This window comes from Ranitomeya variabilis, chromosome 2, assembly GCF_051348905.1.
Source record: "Ranitomeya variabilis isolate aRanVar5 chromosome 2, aRanVar5.hap1, whole genome shotgun sequence".
NCBI lineage: Eukaryota > Metazoa > Chordata > Amphibia > Anura > Dendrobatidae > Ranitomeya > Ranitomeya variabilis.
The window spans coordinates 324476664-324497139 of NC_135233.1; the positions used below are offsets into that span (position 1 = coordinate 324476664).

At 41.5% G+C, this 20476-nt stretch overlaps 1 protein-coding gene across 1 annotated transcript in view; it reads left to right on the top strand.

Annotated features, from left to right (window-relative positions):
* Positions 1 to 20476, top strand: part of MCF2 (MCF.2 cell line derived transforming sequence) — a 181614-nt gene that overhangs the window by 44341 nt on the left and 116797 nt on the right. Inside the window, exons 3-4 of the mRNA XM_077285261.1 lie at positions 426 to 540; positions 6453 to 6543. Of these exons, the coding sequence (XP_077141376.1) occupies positions 426 to 540; positions 6453 to 6543 (206 nt within the window). The remainder of the gene's footprint in view (positions 1 to 425; positions 541 to 6452; positions 6544 to 20476) is intronic.

A 20476-nucleotide genomic window follows, 5' to 3' on the forward strand; every position in this document is an offset into this window, starting at 1 on the left:
TTACAAGCTCTATCCCACAAGAAGATGGGAATAACCATTTAATATATCTTACAAAGTTTGTTATATTTGCTTATACTGTTGATTTATGCATAATTTGTTGAAATGACTGTGACCATCTTACTATACAGAAAATATTTTAGGAGATGAAGCAGCGCCACCCTCTGTACAGGGGCCTTGCCTGGTATTACCGTCCAGCACTATTCATTTGTATAGAGCTAAACTTCAGTACCTGACATGGACAAAAGCGGCGCTTTTTCTAGGGTAGCAAAAAAGGTTGAGCCACGGCGCCCCAATATTTGTTTATAATTAAACTTCACAATTACTTGTAAAACTTTCTGTAGGATTTAGCACGGCCTTACCTGTAAGTATTTCTAGATGTCCCAGCTTTCAAGATATATATGTGATATGTCACTTACTTGCCGTAGGTGGTCGGGGGAAGGATAACGGCTGGATCATCACGCTTCCCGAAAACGCCACATTCCATGAAGTCCCGGAGGACGTGCTCAGGACCGTGCTGACATATTTAACCTCTGTTCCAGGGTACGGCTTTAGACACGGATCTGACATAAGCCATTTTGTAAACATAATTTTTTAGCTTCAAGGGGGTGTAAAGTTACCGTGAAAGGTCAAACAGTGAAATCATATTCATCAACTCTCATAAGTAAATGTTTAGACGCCGCGGCCTGCCAGATGTCATCCATGACAGTGTCTCCTGGTTTACACAAGAGAAGGAATAATGTGATATTTACCGGCACTTACAGGACAACTCCACCTGTAAGTCACATTAGCTCCATAGACATCAAAAGAAAAGTCCAACGATATGTACTCTTAGTGAATATCTAAGACATATCCACCCACAAATATTCATTTATAAAACTTCTGGAACCGTTATTTTTGTTTCTCACTTTAATGCATTTATTTAGGTGTAAAAATAATTTTTGCAATTGGGCTTCATTAATAAAGTTGCTCCGCTCTCCTTCTATAGTAAGTCTCTATAACTGGCTGCAGAATGAGTTAGCTGAGAATCTGTCCAAGTCTTACAAAGTTTTTGTAACTTTTTATTTGTCTTTTCCTGAGCACCTCTCAGCTGATTTTTGACCACAGACCACTTCAAACAAGAAGAAGAGAAGAAACAATAAACGCCAAATAGTTAAATTTTTTTTAATGAAACTCAAATACAAAAATCATTTTTAGACCAAGCAAAATGCATTTAAGTAAAAATCAAAAAGTGTCCATAAAAGTGAACAACCCTACTTGCATTGGGTAATTACCGTGTATACTCGAATATAAGCCGACCCGAGTATAAGCTGAGACCCCTAATTTTACTACAAAAAACTGGGAAAACTTAATGACTCGAGTATAAGCCTTGGGTGGGAAATGCAGCAGCTACCGGTAAATTTCAAAAATAAAAATAGATACCAATAAAAGTAAATCAAATTGAGACATCAGTAGGTTACGTGTTTTTGAATATCCATATTGAATCAGGAGCCCTATATAATACTCCATACAGTCATACAGTTCATGATGGCCCCATAAGATGCTCCATAATAAAATATGCCCCATAAAATGCTCCATAAAGTTTATGCCCCTTACAACGCTGCATAGGTTGATTATGGCCCCATAAGATGCTCCATAGATAATGTGTCCCATAGCCGGCTGCTGCGATAAAAAAAAAATCACATACTCACCTCTTGTCCTGAGCAAGCCCCCGGCACTTGCAATATTCACCTGTCCGCGTTCCACCGCTGGGCGCCGCTGTGCCTTCCGCGTCCTCCGCAGTGACTGTTCAGGCAGAGGGTGGCGCGCACACTAATCGCGTCATCGCACCCTCTGACCTGAACTTGACAGGCAGAGGACGCAGAAGACACAGCGGCACCCAGCGGTGGAACACGGACAGGTGAATATCACGCAATACTCACCCTCCAGTCCCCATTATACTCACCTGCTCCCAGCACGGTTCCTGGCCGCTTCTCACTGACAGGTGATCTCCGGCACCCGCAGCTTCTTCCTGTGTTCAGCGGTCACATCGTACCGCTCATTAAAGTAATGAATATGCGTCCATATTCATTACTTTAATGAGTGGTACCACGTGACCGCTGAACACAGCAAGAAGCTGCGGGTGCCGGAGAAGCAGGAACGTGCAGAGACGTGTCGGGACCAGGTAAGTATGATTTGACAGCTGCCACTCCCCCTCCCCGCCGACCCCCTGGGACAATGCCTCGAGAAAAAGCCTAGAGGGGCACTTTCAGCCCCCCCCAAAAAGGGGTTAAAATCTCAGCTTATACTCGAGTATATTCAGTATATGAAATTGTGGAACAACTGCTATAATAATGTATATTGAAAGTTACTATGATAACTTCTAACTGAAATAGAAATAGTCTAAAACTGGCCACACACATTAGATGGCTATCGACTGAACGATGCTTCGGCCGCTCATTTGGCCCACAGCTAATTGTCCCATACATATGAGCGTTTTTTAGGCCGAGTGCTCCAGCATTCTCTATGAGAAAGTTGAGGAATGACAACGGCTTATATAAGGGAAACAATGTGATCATCAGCCTGAAATCGGATATGTGCGATTGACATGTCTCCTGACCATCAGTCAGCCGGTGCCCCATACACATTAGACCTCCAGCTTAAAGCGTCAGTATTGATGGGTTCAGCCGGTATTAGTTTAATGTGTTTGGAGGCCCTTAGAACCGGCACACTTCTGATCAGCTGTTACCAGCTCTGGCCACAGTCGAGTGTAAACAGTGTATGGAGCGCAGCTGAAAAGCATTGCACACTGTATAGCGGCAGCTGCCGGGCATTGCTGCTCCTATTGAAGAGAATAGGAGCTGACCTGAATGACCTGGAAGAAGCCATTAGAAAGTGTATAAAGCTGTGCTGTTCAACTCCAGGCACTGTTCACACAGTTGATGGTGGTACCGTATGTTGGATCCATCCAATCTTAAACTGATTAACTATACTAAAGATAGACGAGCAATATAAATGTAGCTTGCAACCCACTTAAAAAAGGAACTGTTACTTTCTAAAAAAAATGTAGTTAATACTTTGTAAAAATCCCTAAGCTCCCTTGATGATGACATTTTTTTCTGTTGTGCGCTGCATCACTCCAGTGTAGAGATATTCACTTTAGTTACTTCTGGAGTGCTGTATGTGAAAGCTCTGCTGCAGTTCATCTGAGCATTTCTTCAGAGTCTTCTCTGGGGGCGTGTGCTTTTACCCCTCCCTGCCAGATATGGCCAATCACAGCTCGGCAGCTGATCTAACAGAGAACTAGTCTCTGAGGCTGCCGAGCTGTGATTGGCAGCGTCTGTCAAAGAGGAGTGAAAGCACACACCCCCAGAGAAAACTCAAGCAACAAATATGACTGTTTCTACAATGGAGTGATGCATCACAAAATTTTAACAAGCGGTAGAGTAAGGGGAACTCAGGCATTTTTACAATGTATTAAGTCAATTTTTTTGAGCAAATTACAGGTCCTTTTTTAAAGTTGAATATTCAGTTCTTCTGTTGTATAGTTCCAACAAATATCTTAGTCAATTGTAGACAATTGAATTTTTTTCAGTAATGTTCAGCGGGTACTTGGACCACTGACTCCTGAGAATAAATAGCAAAGAATATTGAACCTATGTTAACTAAAATAAGGATAGGTAAATGACATTTACACATTTATCAGCTGCAGAGTTTCATTTTTACATAATATTAACTGTAGTGATCTACGTTATATGCTTCATCCATTGTGCAAAACTGGCATCAACCCAACTAACACAGACTATCGCTTCCTGAAGTATACTGAATAAAGTAGAATTTGTAGATCGCTATTCTTATAAATGGGGAAGTCTAGACTGACTTTTCTATAGAGATTCACTGGGAACAGTTTGGGATTTCAAAATGCAAATATAGTAAAATATGAACCTTTGCAAAGACAAATACTGTATTTGTATGCTGTTATCTCGCCTTATAAACTGAAATGCTGTATGCAATTTAATTACGTCTATTTAAAGGAATTTTCCAAAATCTTTCCAAAAGCAGGGAATGACATAAAACAAAAAAAATATAAAATATTTCATATCTATGACTGCGGCCTAAAAATGTTACTATTACAATAAATATTAATGCTGGTCTTAATCACCATCTAGTGGCCATTGGTGGTATTGTTATATGTGCGTATTGATAATATTAATTATTATTGCTATGTTTGACGTTTATGTCATAAATATTTGCATTTATTTAGATATTGCCACAGTTAGGTAAAGGGGTGACATTACTGTTTGGTTCAAACTACTCTGGTGCCATCAGGTCTGCTTTTTTTCCACAACACCTTTAAGTACTGTGCATTTGCTCTGACTAAACCACAGATCTTAAATGGTCACTGATTACCAACCTAGAGGCAGATCAGCCTTTTTAGACAGGCCAATTGCACATCCAGTTTTACAGAACAATAGCTCAGTGACCATAGTACTCGGCAGCACATGTACTGTTTACACAGGACAATGTGCTGTCGAGAACGATAATGTTTAATTACCGTAATTAGTTCAATGGCAGCTTTTTTTTACACTGCCCAATTAACGGGAAAGGAATGTTCATTTCCAATAATTTTCTAGTGTGAATGCACCCTTAGGGCTTACCTGCAATATTAGATTTAACCATTGGTGTCCTGGTGAAAAAAAAATAAACATGGACAATAGTGTGTTTTCTTATCAAGCCCTTTACATACAGTTGAAGTCATAAGTTTACGCACCTTGGCTACACTCATTAATCTTCAGTTTTTCACATTTTCTGACATTTAATCCTAGTGCACATTCCCTTTCTTGGGCTACTTAAGCTCACTACTATGTTCCAGGATGTGAAATGTCAGAATAAGGGTTTATTTCAGTATTTATCTCTTTAATCCTATTCTCAGTGCCTCATCAGTTCACATACACGTGGTTGGTGTTTGGTATTATCTCTAAATTGTTTAGTTTTGACCTACTTGTGACAGAACTGGTATAAGTGGGTCTGGTTTGTAGGCCTACTTGCTCACACTCACTTTTTAAAGTTATGACCACACATTTTTGGGGGGATTGAGGCCAGGACTGTAATGGCCCCTCCAGTATCTTCTTTTTGCTGTCATCAGATTAAACTATTACCATTACAGTCGTGTGATAGTTGGGGGACTTGATGGAGGTTTCACATAGCGGCCAACAAGCTCCAAGTTACACCACGCACGGCCATTTTGACTAATGACGAGTTGGTGCTTTAATATCTCCACAAAATTTCCCCTGCTCCTAAAATACACCCCTCACCATGCTGCTGCAAGTCTCCCCATTGTGGCTGAACAGTTCCATTTTTCTTTAATCAGATGATTTTACATTTTTACAAATGAGTAAGACCTTTGTGCAGTTGCAAACCGTCCCATTGCTTTTTTATTGCTATTTAGATCAGTGGCTTCTTACTTTCAGATTACGGTGGGTACGGAAAGTATTCAGACCCCTTTACATTTTTCACTCTTTAATTGCAGCCATTTGGTAAATTCAAAAAAGTTATTTTTTTTTCTCATTAATGTACACTCTGCACCCCATCTTGTCTGAAAAAAAACATAAATGTAGACATTTTTGCAAATTTATTAAAAAAGAAAAACTGAAATATCACATGTCATAAGTATTCAGACCCTTTGCTCGGACACTCATATTTAAGTCACATGCTGTCCATTTCTCTGTGATCCTCCTTGCGATGGTTCTGCACTCCTGCTAATCTCCTGCTAATCTGCTCTTGCTCAGCTAGTTTGTTTCCCATTGCTGACCTTGGCTCATGTTTTGACTACTCTACTGCCTGCCAATTTTGTTCTGCTTCTATCCTGACTTCTTGGTATGAACCTAGCTTCCTGACCATTTTCTGCCAGCTTGCTTCATCGGCCAGCAGCCAATCGATTGACTCAACACATGGATGCCCCAGCATAGATCCAGATCCCTGATTAGGTGTGGTGAAGGTCAAGGACCTGCTAGATGGAGTGGCTAGTACAAAGTCTGTCCATGGAAACTGTTTTTAGTGTCCCCAGATTTCCACTGCCAGGGCACCATTACAAGTGGTCAACTCGGTGTATGTAAACTTCTGATCCACTGGAATTTTGACATAGTGAATTCTAAATGAAAGAGATCTGTACATTGATATTTTTGGGATAAATTTATTGGGTCATGTACAAAATAAACATCCCATACCACTTGATAATACCTGTGTTTGTTGATCTGGAATCTGTGGAGAGGAAAAAAATGGTCTTAGGACCTCATCCTAAGTGTGTAAAAACCATTTTGTGTGCTGGGGCTAGTTCAGCCATTCCTTCATTGTTTGCTCATTCCCCCTACTTACAGTACGTAGGCAGCCTCAGAGGTACAAATAAGCCCCGAATACGGTAAAATGTATCGCAAATGATTATAGTAATGTGGTGGTTTTCCCCTTATCTCTTTTAGTAAAGAAGAAGATGACATTAAATTCATTGTTATATTGGACAGAAGATTGGATACATGGACGTCTGTAAAATTAACACTGCAGAAATTATCAGTAAGTCACATCCGTAACATTGACTTCGACAGAGATAAAATATGGGAAAGCTTATTAAAAATTGCCAATTATAGGCAACATTTTATTATTTAGTCATGATTATAAAAGCTCATATCACTGCTTGTTTAGTTTATTTTATGCGACAACATAAAACTGCTCTATTCTGCAAAGTATGAACAAATCAAGACAAAAAGGAGAAGATGGATCCTTAATTATTTATTACACCTGCTTATATGGTGCCACCATATACCATAACACATTATCATCGCTGTCCCCATTGGGGCTCACAATCTACATTCCCTATCAGTATGTCTTTGGAGTGTGGGAGGAAACCAGAGAACCCAGCGGAAACCCACGCAAACACAGAGAGAACATACAAACTCCTTCCAGATGTTGTCCCTGGTGCTATATTAATAGAAAGTAGACATGGCATTTCTGGTGGATGGTGCACAAGTAGGAGCCAATCTCATATGCAGATATATGGTGATTGATGGTGGTCTGGTTGACAATACCAAGGTATTGCCAAAAACGGGTTGAAGGGTTGATTGTGTTTTCGCTGGGCAAGGGAGTATTTTCTGTTATGCTTCCATACAAAGGTGGCTTATTCAACCTTCAGCATTGATTGAGTAAGAGTTCTACTGCATATCTTGGGTTACAGCAAAATATTTGTTGGTGTCTGTCTTGTATATAAGATTTGAGTTGTCAAATTTCCAATAGATGGTAGCTGAACTGTAGTGGGTGTTGGTCTTAGCTATTCTCAGGGTTGTGAAATATCTGAGGGTTCTTTGACCAGTCTCCACCACAGCTGATCTCAGTGATATGATAACCGGACACTTAATATTTAATGTCAAATCTCGTCTAGTGGACAAGTATTTGAGATGTGCTACTAATGGAGGTATGATGCAGACCTAAGTATTGGTCCTGGAATATTTGGGATTAAACCTCTGATGACAATGGTAATTTGTACTCCTCTGAAACTGAGGAATTTAAGTGACTCTTGTAAGTGATAAGTTTTCTTCTCTCTGCTGTTATCTGAAACTGGTGAGCTCTAATTTTCATGTAATGGGTGGGAAAGCTCCTTCATTCAGAAACTGTTTTTTTTGGGGGGGGCTGATATACTGGGCTGGCTCCAGGTTTTTGAGGGCCCCGGGAGAAAGAGTCTCAGTGGGCCCCTCCCCTCTTTAACACATACAGTACAGACCAAAAGTTTGGACACACCTTCTCATTTAAAGATTTTTCTGTATTTTCATGACTATAAAAATTGTAAATTCACACTGAAGGCATCAAAACTATGAATTAACACATGTGGAATTACATACTTAAAAAAAAGTGGGGAACAACTGAAAATATGCCTTATATTCTAAGTTCTTCAAAGTAGCCACCTTTTGCTTTGATGACTGCTTTGCACAGTCTTGCCATGTACCACGATTCATGATCGCATATAACACAGCCATGTAGTATATAACACAGCCCACGTAGTATATAGCACAGCCACGTAGCATATAACACAGCCCACGTAGCATATAACAGCCCATATAGTATATAGCACAGCCACATAGTATATAACATGGCCCACGTAGTATATAGAACAGCCATGTAGTATATAGCACAGCCCACGTAGCATATAACAGCCCATATAGTATATAGCACAGCCACATATTAGATAACACAGCCCACGTAATATATAGAACAGCCATGTAGTATATAGCACAGCCCATGTAGCATATAACAGCGCACGTAGTATATAACACGGCCCATGTAGTATATAGAACAGCCATGTAGTATATAGCACAGACATGTAGTATACAGCACATCCCCCTCCCCCCTAGAATGGCCCCATAGTCCAGTACTCACTGTTATAGTTCCAAAAAAAAAACCACTCCTCACCTCTCAACGTGCCTGCGCTGCTCCCTGCTCCAGTCTCGGTGGCTGCCGCTGCACTGCCTGACACGTAGCAAGTGCGCGATGACGTCATCGCGCACCCGCAGCGGCATTGTCAGAGGCAGAGTGGGGAATGATGGGAGAGGGAGCGTCAGGTGACACTCTCTCCTCCATCATTTGCTTCCTTTACTGGCAGATGCCGGTATAGTTCAATGCGGCGGAGAGGGAGTTGGCGCTTGCAACAGGCGGGCCCCCTGCTTCACAGGGGCCCCACAGCAGCTGCGTGATGTGCCGCTAGATGAGGGCCCCTGGGGGAGCGGGGGCCCTAGGCACTGGCAGCTGCCTGCCTCTAACGCCGGCCCTGAATGGGCCCCCCCTGTCTCGCCAGGGCCCCGGCACATGCCCTGGTACGCTGGGTGCTGACGCCGGCCCAGCTGATATAGAGCCATCATATTCCATATTGTTGCTAACAATGTAAATTCCCTATCAATATGTCTTTGGAGTGTGGGAGTAAAGCGGAGAACCCGGAGGAAACCCACACAAACACGGGGAGAACATACAAACTCCTTGCAGATGTTGTCCTTGGTGGGATTTGAATCCAGGAGCCCAGTGCTGCAAGGCTGCTGTGCTATCCACTGAGCCACCATGCCGCCCGAAACTTAATTGAGACAAGTTGCTTCTGTTACAACAGATCCATCCATCGCTTCTTCAGCCTTGTACTGTATAGCGAGGAGAGCTGTCCGCCTTGTCTCTTCACGCTGAGTTGCTGCTGTTGTATTATTCTCCTTACGTGATGACAAGATAATGTAATTGGCCTCCACAGCGTTGGCAATAACATTTGTTATCAGCTATTTTTCTAAAATGTCCAAATCTGGAAAGATCGATGAAATATTGGTTCACAGACTGGTATGCATGTTGGTTAGTACCATGGATTGTTTCAAAAAGAACAAATTGTAACAAATTGTAACTGTAATTTATTTCCCACAGTAGCCGCCGGCTTTCAGTCATGCTGGCATGCCTGGAGCAATTACAGTCACTATTTAGAGCACTGATAGCTGGGACTGTGAAAACACAGTGACACTGACTGCCAGCCAGTACTGAACAGGGCACTGTAGAGCCAGCTGTTAGCCAGTGCTTGGGGTGGGCTTACAATCGATGCTCTTAGTGCTGTGAGTAGTAACTGTAGTTGCTCTGAGTACTTCTGCATCACTGAAAGCCAGCGGCTCCCAGGTGAAGAAAGTTAATTTTCTCCTGGGTGCTGCCTTTTCAGTACTGTGGCCGGGCAACTTCATAATGCTATTAACCGGCACACTAATGCTATATCTACAGACTAATAGCAATATCGGACCTGAAAGAGTCCATATTATTAGCATCACATGGCTGCTACTTCTCCTATTAATACCTATTAAAGCAGAAAAGATGTACTTAATTTTTCACGCACTACCTTATCATGACTGGTTGCTTTCCGAGGTTGTATTTACCAAATTTTAAGACATTCTAAGGACCATTTTTTTTATTTTGTCCTGATGTGTAAATTCATAGAATTCAAAGAGAGTGTACTTAGTTTTTCTTGTGACTGTATGTACAATGAGTATGTAAGATGTTTATATATATATATATACAGTGCCTTGCGAAAGTATTCGGCTCCCTGAAACTTTTCAACCTTTTCCCACATATCATGCTTCAAACATAAAGATACCAAATGTAAATTTTTGGTGAAGAATCAACAACAAGTGGAACACAATTGTGAAGTTGAACAAAATTTATTGGTTATTTTACATTTTTGTGGAAATTCAAAAATTGAAAAGTGGGGCGTGCAATATTATTCTGCCCCTTTACTTTCTGCGCAGCAAACTCACTCCAGAAGTTTATTATGGATCTCTGAATGATCCAATGTTGTCCTCAATGCCTAATGATGATAAATATAATCCACCTGTGTGTAATCAAGTCTCCGTGTAAATGCACCTGCTCTGTGACAGTCTCAGGGTTCTGTTTGAAGCACAGAGAGCATCATAAAGACCAAGGAACACAACAGGCAGGTCCGTGATACTGTTGTGGAGAAGTTTAAAAATGGATTTGGATACAAAATGATTTCCAAAACTTTAAACATCCCAAGGAGCACTGAGCAAGCGATCATATTGAAATGGGAAGAGTATCATACCACTGCAAATCTTTCAAGACCGGCCGTCCCTTTAAACTTTTATCTCAAACAAGGAGAAGACTGATCAGAGATGCAGCCAAGAGGCTCATGATCACTCTGGATGAACTGCAGAGATCTACAGCTGAGGTGGGACAGTCTGTCCATAGGACAACAATCAGTCGTACAGTGCACAAATCTGGTCTTTATGGAAGAGTGGCAAGAAGAAAGCCATTTCTCAAAGATATCCATAAAAAGTATTGTTTAAAGTTTGCAACAAGCCACCTGGGAGACACACCAAACATGTGGAAGAAGGTGCTCTGGTCAGATGAAACCAAAATCGAACTTTTTGGCAACAATGCCAAACGATATGTTTGGAGTAAAGGCAACACAGCTCATCATCCTGAACACACCATCCCCACTGTCAAACATGGTGGTGGCAGCATCATGGTTTGGGCCTGCTTTTCTTCAGCAGGGATAGGGAAGATGGTTAAAATTGATGGGAAGATCGATGGAGCCAAATACAGGACCAGTCTTGAAAAAAACCTGTTGGAGTCTGCAAAAGACCTGAGACTGGGACGGAGATTTGTCTTCCAACAAGACAATGATCCCAAACATAAAGCAAAATCTACAATGGAATGGTTCACAAGGAAACGTATCCAGGTGCTAGAATGGCCAAGTCAAAATCCAGACCTCAATCCAATCGAGAATCTGTGGAAAGAGCTGGAAACTGCTGTTCACAAACGATCTTCATCAAACCTCACTGAGCTCGAGCTGTTTGCCAAGGAAGAATGGGCAAGAATTTCAGGTCTCATGCAGCCCACATAGTACCTTAACGTTGGCTTTACATATGGGTGAACTCATAAAACAATTTCCCCCCTGTTCCCGCAGACCTCCAAGCTGACCCCTCACGTCTGAAGGTACTTTCAGTTCACACAGACGTCCCACAACTGATTTTACTCTCAGCGCAGGGCTAATTCTAACTTTCGTGCTGTCTGACAAGGAAATGGTAATGGTGGCCCTACTCGCTGTGCAGTATAAACCTACAGTGAAGAAAGGCAATTCCATCATTGTTTTTTGGGGTTTTATTTTTACGCTATTCATTGTATAGTAAGAAAGGTCAATGATATTATGGCAATACCAAAATGTAAAAAAAGGTATTTTGTATTGCGATGCCATTTTTTGAGACCTGTAACATTTTTATTACTCCTACTATAGTTCTTAAGGGCTTTTTTTCTGCATGGTGATCTATTCATACAAATTTGGGGTGAATACAACACTTTGATGTATTTTTTATGCAGGTGAGATGCCACAAAAAGTGCAATTCTGGTGTTTTTTTATTTTTTTTCTTTACCATACAGATTAATTAAAAGTTTATTTGTTGAAATTTTTGATATCCTGGATTTTTACAAATACCAGAATAACAAATACATTTATATTTTTAATTTCTTAAATTTTAATGAGAAAGAAAGAGGGGGACTTCAAACACAAATGTTTACTGCTCAAAACATAAATACAGATGAGATGTAGTAATCCTTAACTTTTCAGATGGCACAATACTTTCATAGATGACAAGTAATGGAATGCTACACGAATACAGGATCAGGATTAATGCCATTACAGAAATACAGCACCAGAACCATAATTAGTACAGAAATACATCACAAGAACCCCCATCAGTACTGGAATACACCACCAGATCCAACATCAGTATATGAATACAGCACCAGAAACACCATCAGTGCATGAACACATCACTAGAACCCCAATTAGAACATGAATAAAGCATAAGACCCATAATCAGTACATCTGCAGTATGTATGATAAAGCTTAGTACAGCAATGAATTGGAATGTCAGGTCAGCCCCCACCATATACATGTGTATAGCATGAACCTATAACTTTCATTACTGTTGGTGTTTAACAATTATTAAGGAGATACTGGGAGTTAATACAAGTCTTCATCCAACTATGGATCATACAGGAACCATAGTACTGATTATTCACAGACAGTATTCCAAATAAACACCAAGGTATCTGATAGCTGACACTATGGCCTTAAAAATAGCAGTTTCATGATAATGCCCCCAGAATAGAAATATCTGTCCATAAGTAATTAGCCTCTATGCACAAAATATGTCCACATTTAGTCCCTCTTAATGTACACTGCTTCCACACTGTCCTTTGCTATAAAATACTGACTCCATATTTTCTATCTTTAGGAACAAAACACTGTACTGTACACTCACTTATTAACTAAAACCACTAGAACTTCCCCAATTAACTTTAACAGCAACACTGTCTGCTCTTATGAATCATAACCACTACACTATCTGTTCTTTGGAACTATATCCACCACATTATCCTCCTTTCTGAACAATAATTACCATACTGTCTTCTTTTATGAACTAAAACTGACACACTGTCCTCCCTTATGAACTTTAGCTGGTATACTGTCATCCCTTATATACTATGACCTCCACACCATCTTCACTTTGCATTGACCATTATCCGGTTTCTCTTCATGCCCTTTTTATTTCCATACTGCCTCTACTTCACACTGTGCTCTCTCATTGCTTCAGCCCATGGTATGACATCTCGATACTATCTCCCCATACTGTACTCCCCCCATGCTGCCCCATGTTCATACTATTCTCCTCATCTATTCCTATCTACACACCGCCTCTCCACACTGCATCCCCTCCATACTTCCTTTATCATGCTGCCTCCGCTCCATACTGCCCCCCACACTACCCCACTGCACTGCCCCCTCTCCATATTATGCACCCTGCTCGCACTTTCCCCTCTCACACATCTCCCTCCTCTACATAGTGTCTCCAAAATGATACCCCTTTGGAGACACAGCTCATCTATTTCTCTCATGTGGATTCAGCCACACACCGTTTGACTTACTGCTAACAGCTCTTTATATATCCTTCCATAGTCTATGGTACTACAGAGGCATCTTGTGGCAGCAGTTATTATTGCCGACATAAATTTCTGCATTGATTTACATACAGGCAAAATGAAAAGAAGCCAGTGAACACAGTTGCATAAGCATACATACAGTGGGGAAAGTAAGTATTTGATATACTGCCAATTTTGCAAGTTTTTTCACCTACAAAGAATGGAGAGATCTGTAATTTCTATCGGAGATACAATTCAACTGTGAGAGACAGAATCAAAAAATAAAAAACAGGAAATCACATTGTATGATTTTTATATAATTAATTTGCATTTTATTGCATGAAATAAGTATTTGATCACCTGCCGAACAGCACAAATTCTGCCTCTCACAGACCTGTTAGTTTTCTTTATGAAGCCCTCCTACTCTGCACTCATTAGCTGTATTACTTGTACCTATTTGAACCTGTTACCTGTATAAAAGACATCTGTTCATACAATCAGTGACCTCCAACCTCTCCACCATGACCAAGACTGAAGAGCTGTCTAAGGACACCAGGGACAAAATTGTAGACCTGTACAAGGCTGGGATGGATTACAGACCAATAGGCAAGTGGCTTGGTGAGAAGGCAACAACTGTTGGCACAATTATTAGAAAAGGAAAGAAATGCAAAAATGACTTTCAATCTTCCTCTGTCTTGGGCTCCATGCAAGATTTCGCCTCGTGGGGTAAGAATAATTCTAAGAAAAGTCAGGAATCAGCCCAGAACTGCACGTGAGGACCTGAAGGGAGGTGAGACCACAGTCTCAAACATTACTGTTAGTAACACACTATGTCGTCATGGATTAAAATCCTGGAGGGCATTCAAGGTCCCCCTGTTAACATCAGAACATGTCGAGGCCCTTTTGAAGTTCACCAATGACCATCTGGATGATCCTGAGGAGGCATGGGAGAAGGTCATGTGGTCAGATGAGACCAAAATAGAACTTTTTTGTATCAAGACAACTCGCCATGTTTGGAGAAAGAAGGATGAATGCAACCTCAAGAACATCGTCCCACCCATGAAGCATAGTGAGAGAAACAGCAAACTTTGAGGGTGCTTTTCTGCAAAGGGGACAGGACAACTGCACTGTATTGAAGGGAGGATGTATGGGGTCATGTATCGCAAGTTTTTGGCCAACAACCTCTTTCCCTCAGTAAGAGCATTGAAGATGGTAAGCATGACAATGACCCGAAAAACACAACTGCAGCAACTAAGGAGTGGCTCCGTTAGAAGCATTTCAAGGTCCTGGAGTGTCCTAGTCAGTCTCCAGACCTGATCCCAATAGAAAATCTTTGGAGGGAGATGAAACTCAATGTTGCCCAGTGCCAGAACCTGAAGAATCTGGAGAACATCTGTTTGGAGGTATGGGCTGAAATCCCTGCTGCAGTGAGTGCAAACATGGTCAAAAACTATAGGAAATGCCTGACCTCTGTAATTGCAAACAAAGGTTTCTGTACCAAATATTAAATTCTGTTTTTCTATTGTATCAACTATATATTTCATGCAATAAAATGCAAATTAATTATGTAAAAGTCATACAATTTTTCTGGATTTTTTTAGATTCCGTCTCTCACAGTTGAATTGTGCCTACGATAAAAATTATAGCCCTCTCGTTTCTTTGTAGGTGGGAAAACTTGCAAAATCAGCAGTGTATCAAATACTTATTTTCCCCACTGAATATGTATATAATAGCTAAAGAATAGAAACATGTAACCTTTTTTTGTAACAAATATGTCTGCACTTCCTGTTGAAACTTTTCAGAAATTGCCTGAATGGGTGGACACTGGAGTACATATACAGTCTTCGTGAAGCGTAATATCATGCAGGTGCCATTGCATGAAATCCAAATAATGTAGAGGTATATCGTCCTAAGATACAATATATCTTATTGGTGCATATTACTGACCCGGAGGTTGCAAAAGGCAAAAAAAAAATTGTGAGATGTGACTGTGGACTAAAACACCAGTGTGCTTTTTCTGCAGAAATTGAAATGACCAGAATTATGCTTATTGCTTGTAACCTTGAGCTGTGACAACAATGATTGAATTTGGGACAGAGCACTGATACTGCTTGCAGATTCTTCCAGCCGCTGAGCATTCTCATTGTGCTGTCATGTGTCCATTATATTCCCTACTTGGAAACTGAATCCTGTTTAATACAATGATAAAGTAATGAGAAGCTGTATATAATAGCCTCTCTGACCTTTCCCGGCACCTGCGCACTGCAGTACTTTACGCTGCCCTCAACAGGGCAGACAAAGTACGCCTGTGCCAGAGCCACAGCGTGAATACAAGAAGAGGACGTCATCATAAGTAGATGGGAGGTCTTTCACCGGACCGCGACGCTCATCGGACCAGAACCGGATCGGGACCGCCCCTGGGTGAGTATAATCTAACCTCTTTTTCTCATCTTTCAGGATACATCGGGGGCTTATCTACAGCATTACAGAATGCTGTAGATAAGCCCCTGATGCTGGTGGGCTTAGCTCACCTTCGATTTTGGGGGTGACAGGTTCCCTTTAACCTAACAGACATGGCACCACGTGGTGCAGAAAAGTGTTATTCAACACCCAACTTACCACGTTCAATGGCTTTTGTGGTGTTAAGTGTCTAGTTCGGGTTTTGGGTATTATGATACTTTTCTGCGAGGAGGAATAACTTGACTCATTGTGTTGTGCTAACAAATGCCTTATCTGAATGTCCTAAACTGGCGGAGAATGATGAAAAGGCCTAAACCACAGCTCCAACTCACAATGAAACAAATCAGCTCTTCGTTCGAATTGGTAAAAAGTATATAGAACTCTTTTCTGTTTCAGGGACAGTCAATATGGAGGCAAGTACAGATCCTAAAGGCACAGTCACAGATCTGTCTATGTGTAAAACAGCTGAAACTACCTATGCGAGTAGTCTTTCCAGAGAGGAAGATAACAGAAACCCTAGGGTCACCTATCGGAGGTAGCAATCCTAAAAGTCAATATCGACACTTTAAAGGACTTTAGTCCACATCAAGTAGACTAAGGCTTCTTTAACACTAGCGTCGTACTCGGCCCGTCGCAGAGCGTCGGGCCGACGTACCGACGCTACCGTTGTTTGCGCCGCACAACGGGTGCAGCGGATGCTGTTTTTCCACGCATCTGCTGCCCCATTGTGAGGTGCGGGAGGTGGGGGCGGAGTTCCGGCCACGCATGCGCGGTCGGAAATGGCGGTCCGTCGGCCGCAAAAAACGTTACATGTAACGTTTTTTGCAGCCGACGGTCCACCACAACACGGCGCAACCGTCGCACGACGGTTGCGACGTGTGGCAAAGCGTCGCAATGCGACGCTAATGCTAATCAATGGTGAAAAAATGCATCCTGCAAGCACTTTTGCAGGATGCGTTTTTGTAACCAAACGACGTATAGCGACGTGCAGTGCACGACGCTAGTGTGAATGTAGCCTAAGGTGTCGCACCAGAAATTCCATTGGCAGACAAGTGTTTTGGGGTCGTTGTTAATTTTTAAGATTGCTACTTCGAACAGATGCCCCTCATCAGTGCAAAGCATTGGAGCTGATTCAGATACAGGAGAGGCTAATAGAAGTGGGTATAAGGCCGGCGTCACACTAGCGAGTTTTACGGACGTAAGAGCGCAGAAAATACGTCCGTAAAACTCGCCAAACAAACGGCACAATTATTCTCAATGGGTCTGGTCCTATCAGCCGTATATTACGGATCCGTATTATACGGCTTTCTACGGCCGTACAAAATCGCAGCATGCTGCGTTTGTCAGCGTATTGCGCAAATAATACACTGACTCCGCGACTCAATGTAAGTACAGATCACCCTGCTTTCCTTTCAGCACCCGGGGTTTTTACAACCACGAGCGAGTGCTTTAGCGCAGCTCCTGGCTGTAAAATGATTTAACCCCTTCAGATGGATTTACTTCGTGGGACCTGACAGTTCATCCGAAGGTATGTATATTGTTGGTTTATTATTTTGCCAAGTGAGGGTCTTCCGGATGGATTGAGAGAGCAATAAAATACTAAAACAACCTATTTGTTTATTTAATTAAAATACTTTTTAATAACGTGTGTGTGTGTTTTTTAACCCTTTCAGACAATTGGATTAATAATGGATAGGTGACATAATTGACGCCTGTCCATTATTAATCTGGCTTAATGTCACCTTACAATAGCAAGGTGGCATTAACCCTTCATTACCCCATATCCCACCGCTACACGGGAGTGGGAAGAGAGTGGCCAAGTGCCAGAATAGGCGCATCTTCCAGATGTGCCTTTTCTGGGGTGGCTGGGGGCAGATGTTTGTAGCCAGGGGGGGGGGGCAATAACCATGGGCCCTCTCCTGGCTATTAATATCTGCCCTCAGTCACTGGCTTTACCACTCTGGCGGAGAAAATTGCACGGGAGCCCACGCCAATTTTTTCCACCATTTAACCCTTTATTTTAGCAGCTACAGCGCCCAAATTTTGCACATACACACTACTAACATTAGTAGTGTGGAATATGCAAAAAAAAAGGGAATATGAGATGGTTTACTGTATGTAAACCATGTCTCATATCCTGTCGGGTTTGGGAAGGAGAAATGAAAAGCCGGCAATTGAATTACCGGCTTTTCACATATATCGCGCTGAATTAAATATAAATACATAATATATATATGTGTGTCTCAATGACATATATATATATATACTGTATATATGTTTTAACGGACATTTGAGCACATAAATCCATTAGATGTCGGTTTTGCAAGCCTGCGAGAAAATATCGCAGTACGGGTGCCATACGGATTACATACGGAGGATGCCATGCGCAAAATACGCTGACACACCCTGCCTACGGAGGACATACGGATCACTATTTTGTGAACATTTCTCCGTATTACGGCTTACGCTGAGTGTGACGCTGGCATAAGGGTTCAAGATATTTCTTGAGGAGATGTGCAAGTCAGCCTAAGGAGACATATAATCCATGAAATGCTCCTCTTTGAATTTAAATCTGCATTTAAATATGTGAAGAGGCTACTTGCACATTCAAATTCCCAGAGGAGCATTGCATGGCCTATAAGTCTCCCTACGCCAACTTGGCATTCTCTTTAAAGAGTAGCTTTACATCTTAAACCACCAGTCAGAGGCCTCTCACGCAGCCAAACCAGTTATCCTGCTTTGCACTAATGAGGGGCAAACACCCCGAAGCACATGTCTGCAAATAGAATTTCTGGTGTTACTTCTTATCCTAATTCATGTGCAAGGCTCTTAACAGAATCAATATTGGCTTTTATGATTTCTACTCCAACACGTGGCACTGTTCCTTTCCTCTTCCTCTCTGGAAAGGTTATTGCATACTTAAATTTTAAGATTGAAGAAATCTAGGAGCAAAAATAAGCACAAATATTGTCTAATCCGGGTAAATAAAATTAAAAATTAAACAATGTTATGCTAACCTGATAGGTAAAGACATAGAGGAAATAGCAGTTGCAGGTCCACGGCCCTTCGACCAGAGTTATATGAATTTGGAGTAAAATTGTTGATTTTCCGCACTGCTCTCGAATGATCTAAATCCAGTTCACATAATGAAAGTGTTACAATTTTTGTTGGTTTAAAGTCATCACATTTGCAAGTTATTCCAACTTCTTCTTCAGGACAATAACCATATGTTTAACCTCGTAACCCCCGGAGCTTTTTTAGGTTTTGCGTTTTTGTTTTTCGCTCCCCTACTTCCCAGAGCTATAACTTTTTTATTTTTCTGTCAATATGGCCATGTGAGGGCTTATGTTTTGCGGGACTAGTTTCACTTTTGAACGACACCATTGGTTTTACCATGTGGTGTACTAGAAAACGGGAAAAAAATTCCAAGTGCGGTGACATTGCAAAAAATGTGCAATCCCACACTTGTTTTTTGTTTGGCTTTTTTGCTAGGTTCACTACATGCTAAAACTGACCAGCCATTATGATTCTCCAGGTCATTATGAGTTCATAGACACCAAACATGTTGTAGGTTCTATTTTATCTAAGTGGTGAAAAAAAATTCCAAACTTTGCTAAAAAAAAAAAAAAAAAAAGCCCTATTTTACGATACCCATAGCATCTCCATTTTTCAGGATCTCAGGTCGGATGAGGGCTTATTTTTTGTGTGCTGAGCTGATGATTTTAATGATACTATTTTGGTGCAGATACGTTCTTTTAATCGCCCGTTAATGCAATGTCGTGGCTACCCAAAAAACTTTAATTCTGGCGTTTTGACTTTTTTTATTGCTACACTGTTTAGCAATCAGGTTAATCTTTTTTTTATTGATGGGTCGGGCAATTCTGAACGCGGCGATACCAAATATGTGTAGGTTTGATTTTTTCTTTTATTGTTTTATTTTGAATGGGGCATATTTTTTTACTTTTGGCATGCTTGAATAGCCTCCATTGGAGGCAAGAAGCTGCCACAACTTGATCGACTCTGCTACATAGAGGCGATGCTCAGATCGCCTTTATGTAGCAGAATTACAGACTTGCTATGAGCGCCGACCACTGGGTGGTGCTCATAGCAATACGGCATCAACAACCATAGAGGTCTTCAATGATACGTCTGGTTGTCATGCCGATGCACCGATGACCCCCGATCACAAGATGGGGGTCAGCGGTGCGCTCATTTCCGGCCAGATAGCCAGACGTGCCTGTTAAATGCCGCTGTCAGCATTTGACAGAGGCATTTAACTGGTTAATAGGCATGGGTGGATCGCGATTCCACCCGCGCCTATTGCGGGCACATGTCAGCTGTTCAAAAAGCGGGGGATACTGCCATCGGACAGAATAGTACGTCTGATCGCAGTAAGGGGTTAAAAAAAACATTTTTTTGGTGGAAGGAATGTGCTTTTGTGTAATTAAGACATTTTGCTCTTCAGGAGTCTGAGAAAGCAGAGCCTAGTTCTATGTTCCTGAGGTAGGAATACGTAGGAAATGTCTGAAGAGAAATATTTAGGAATTTT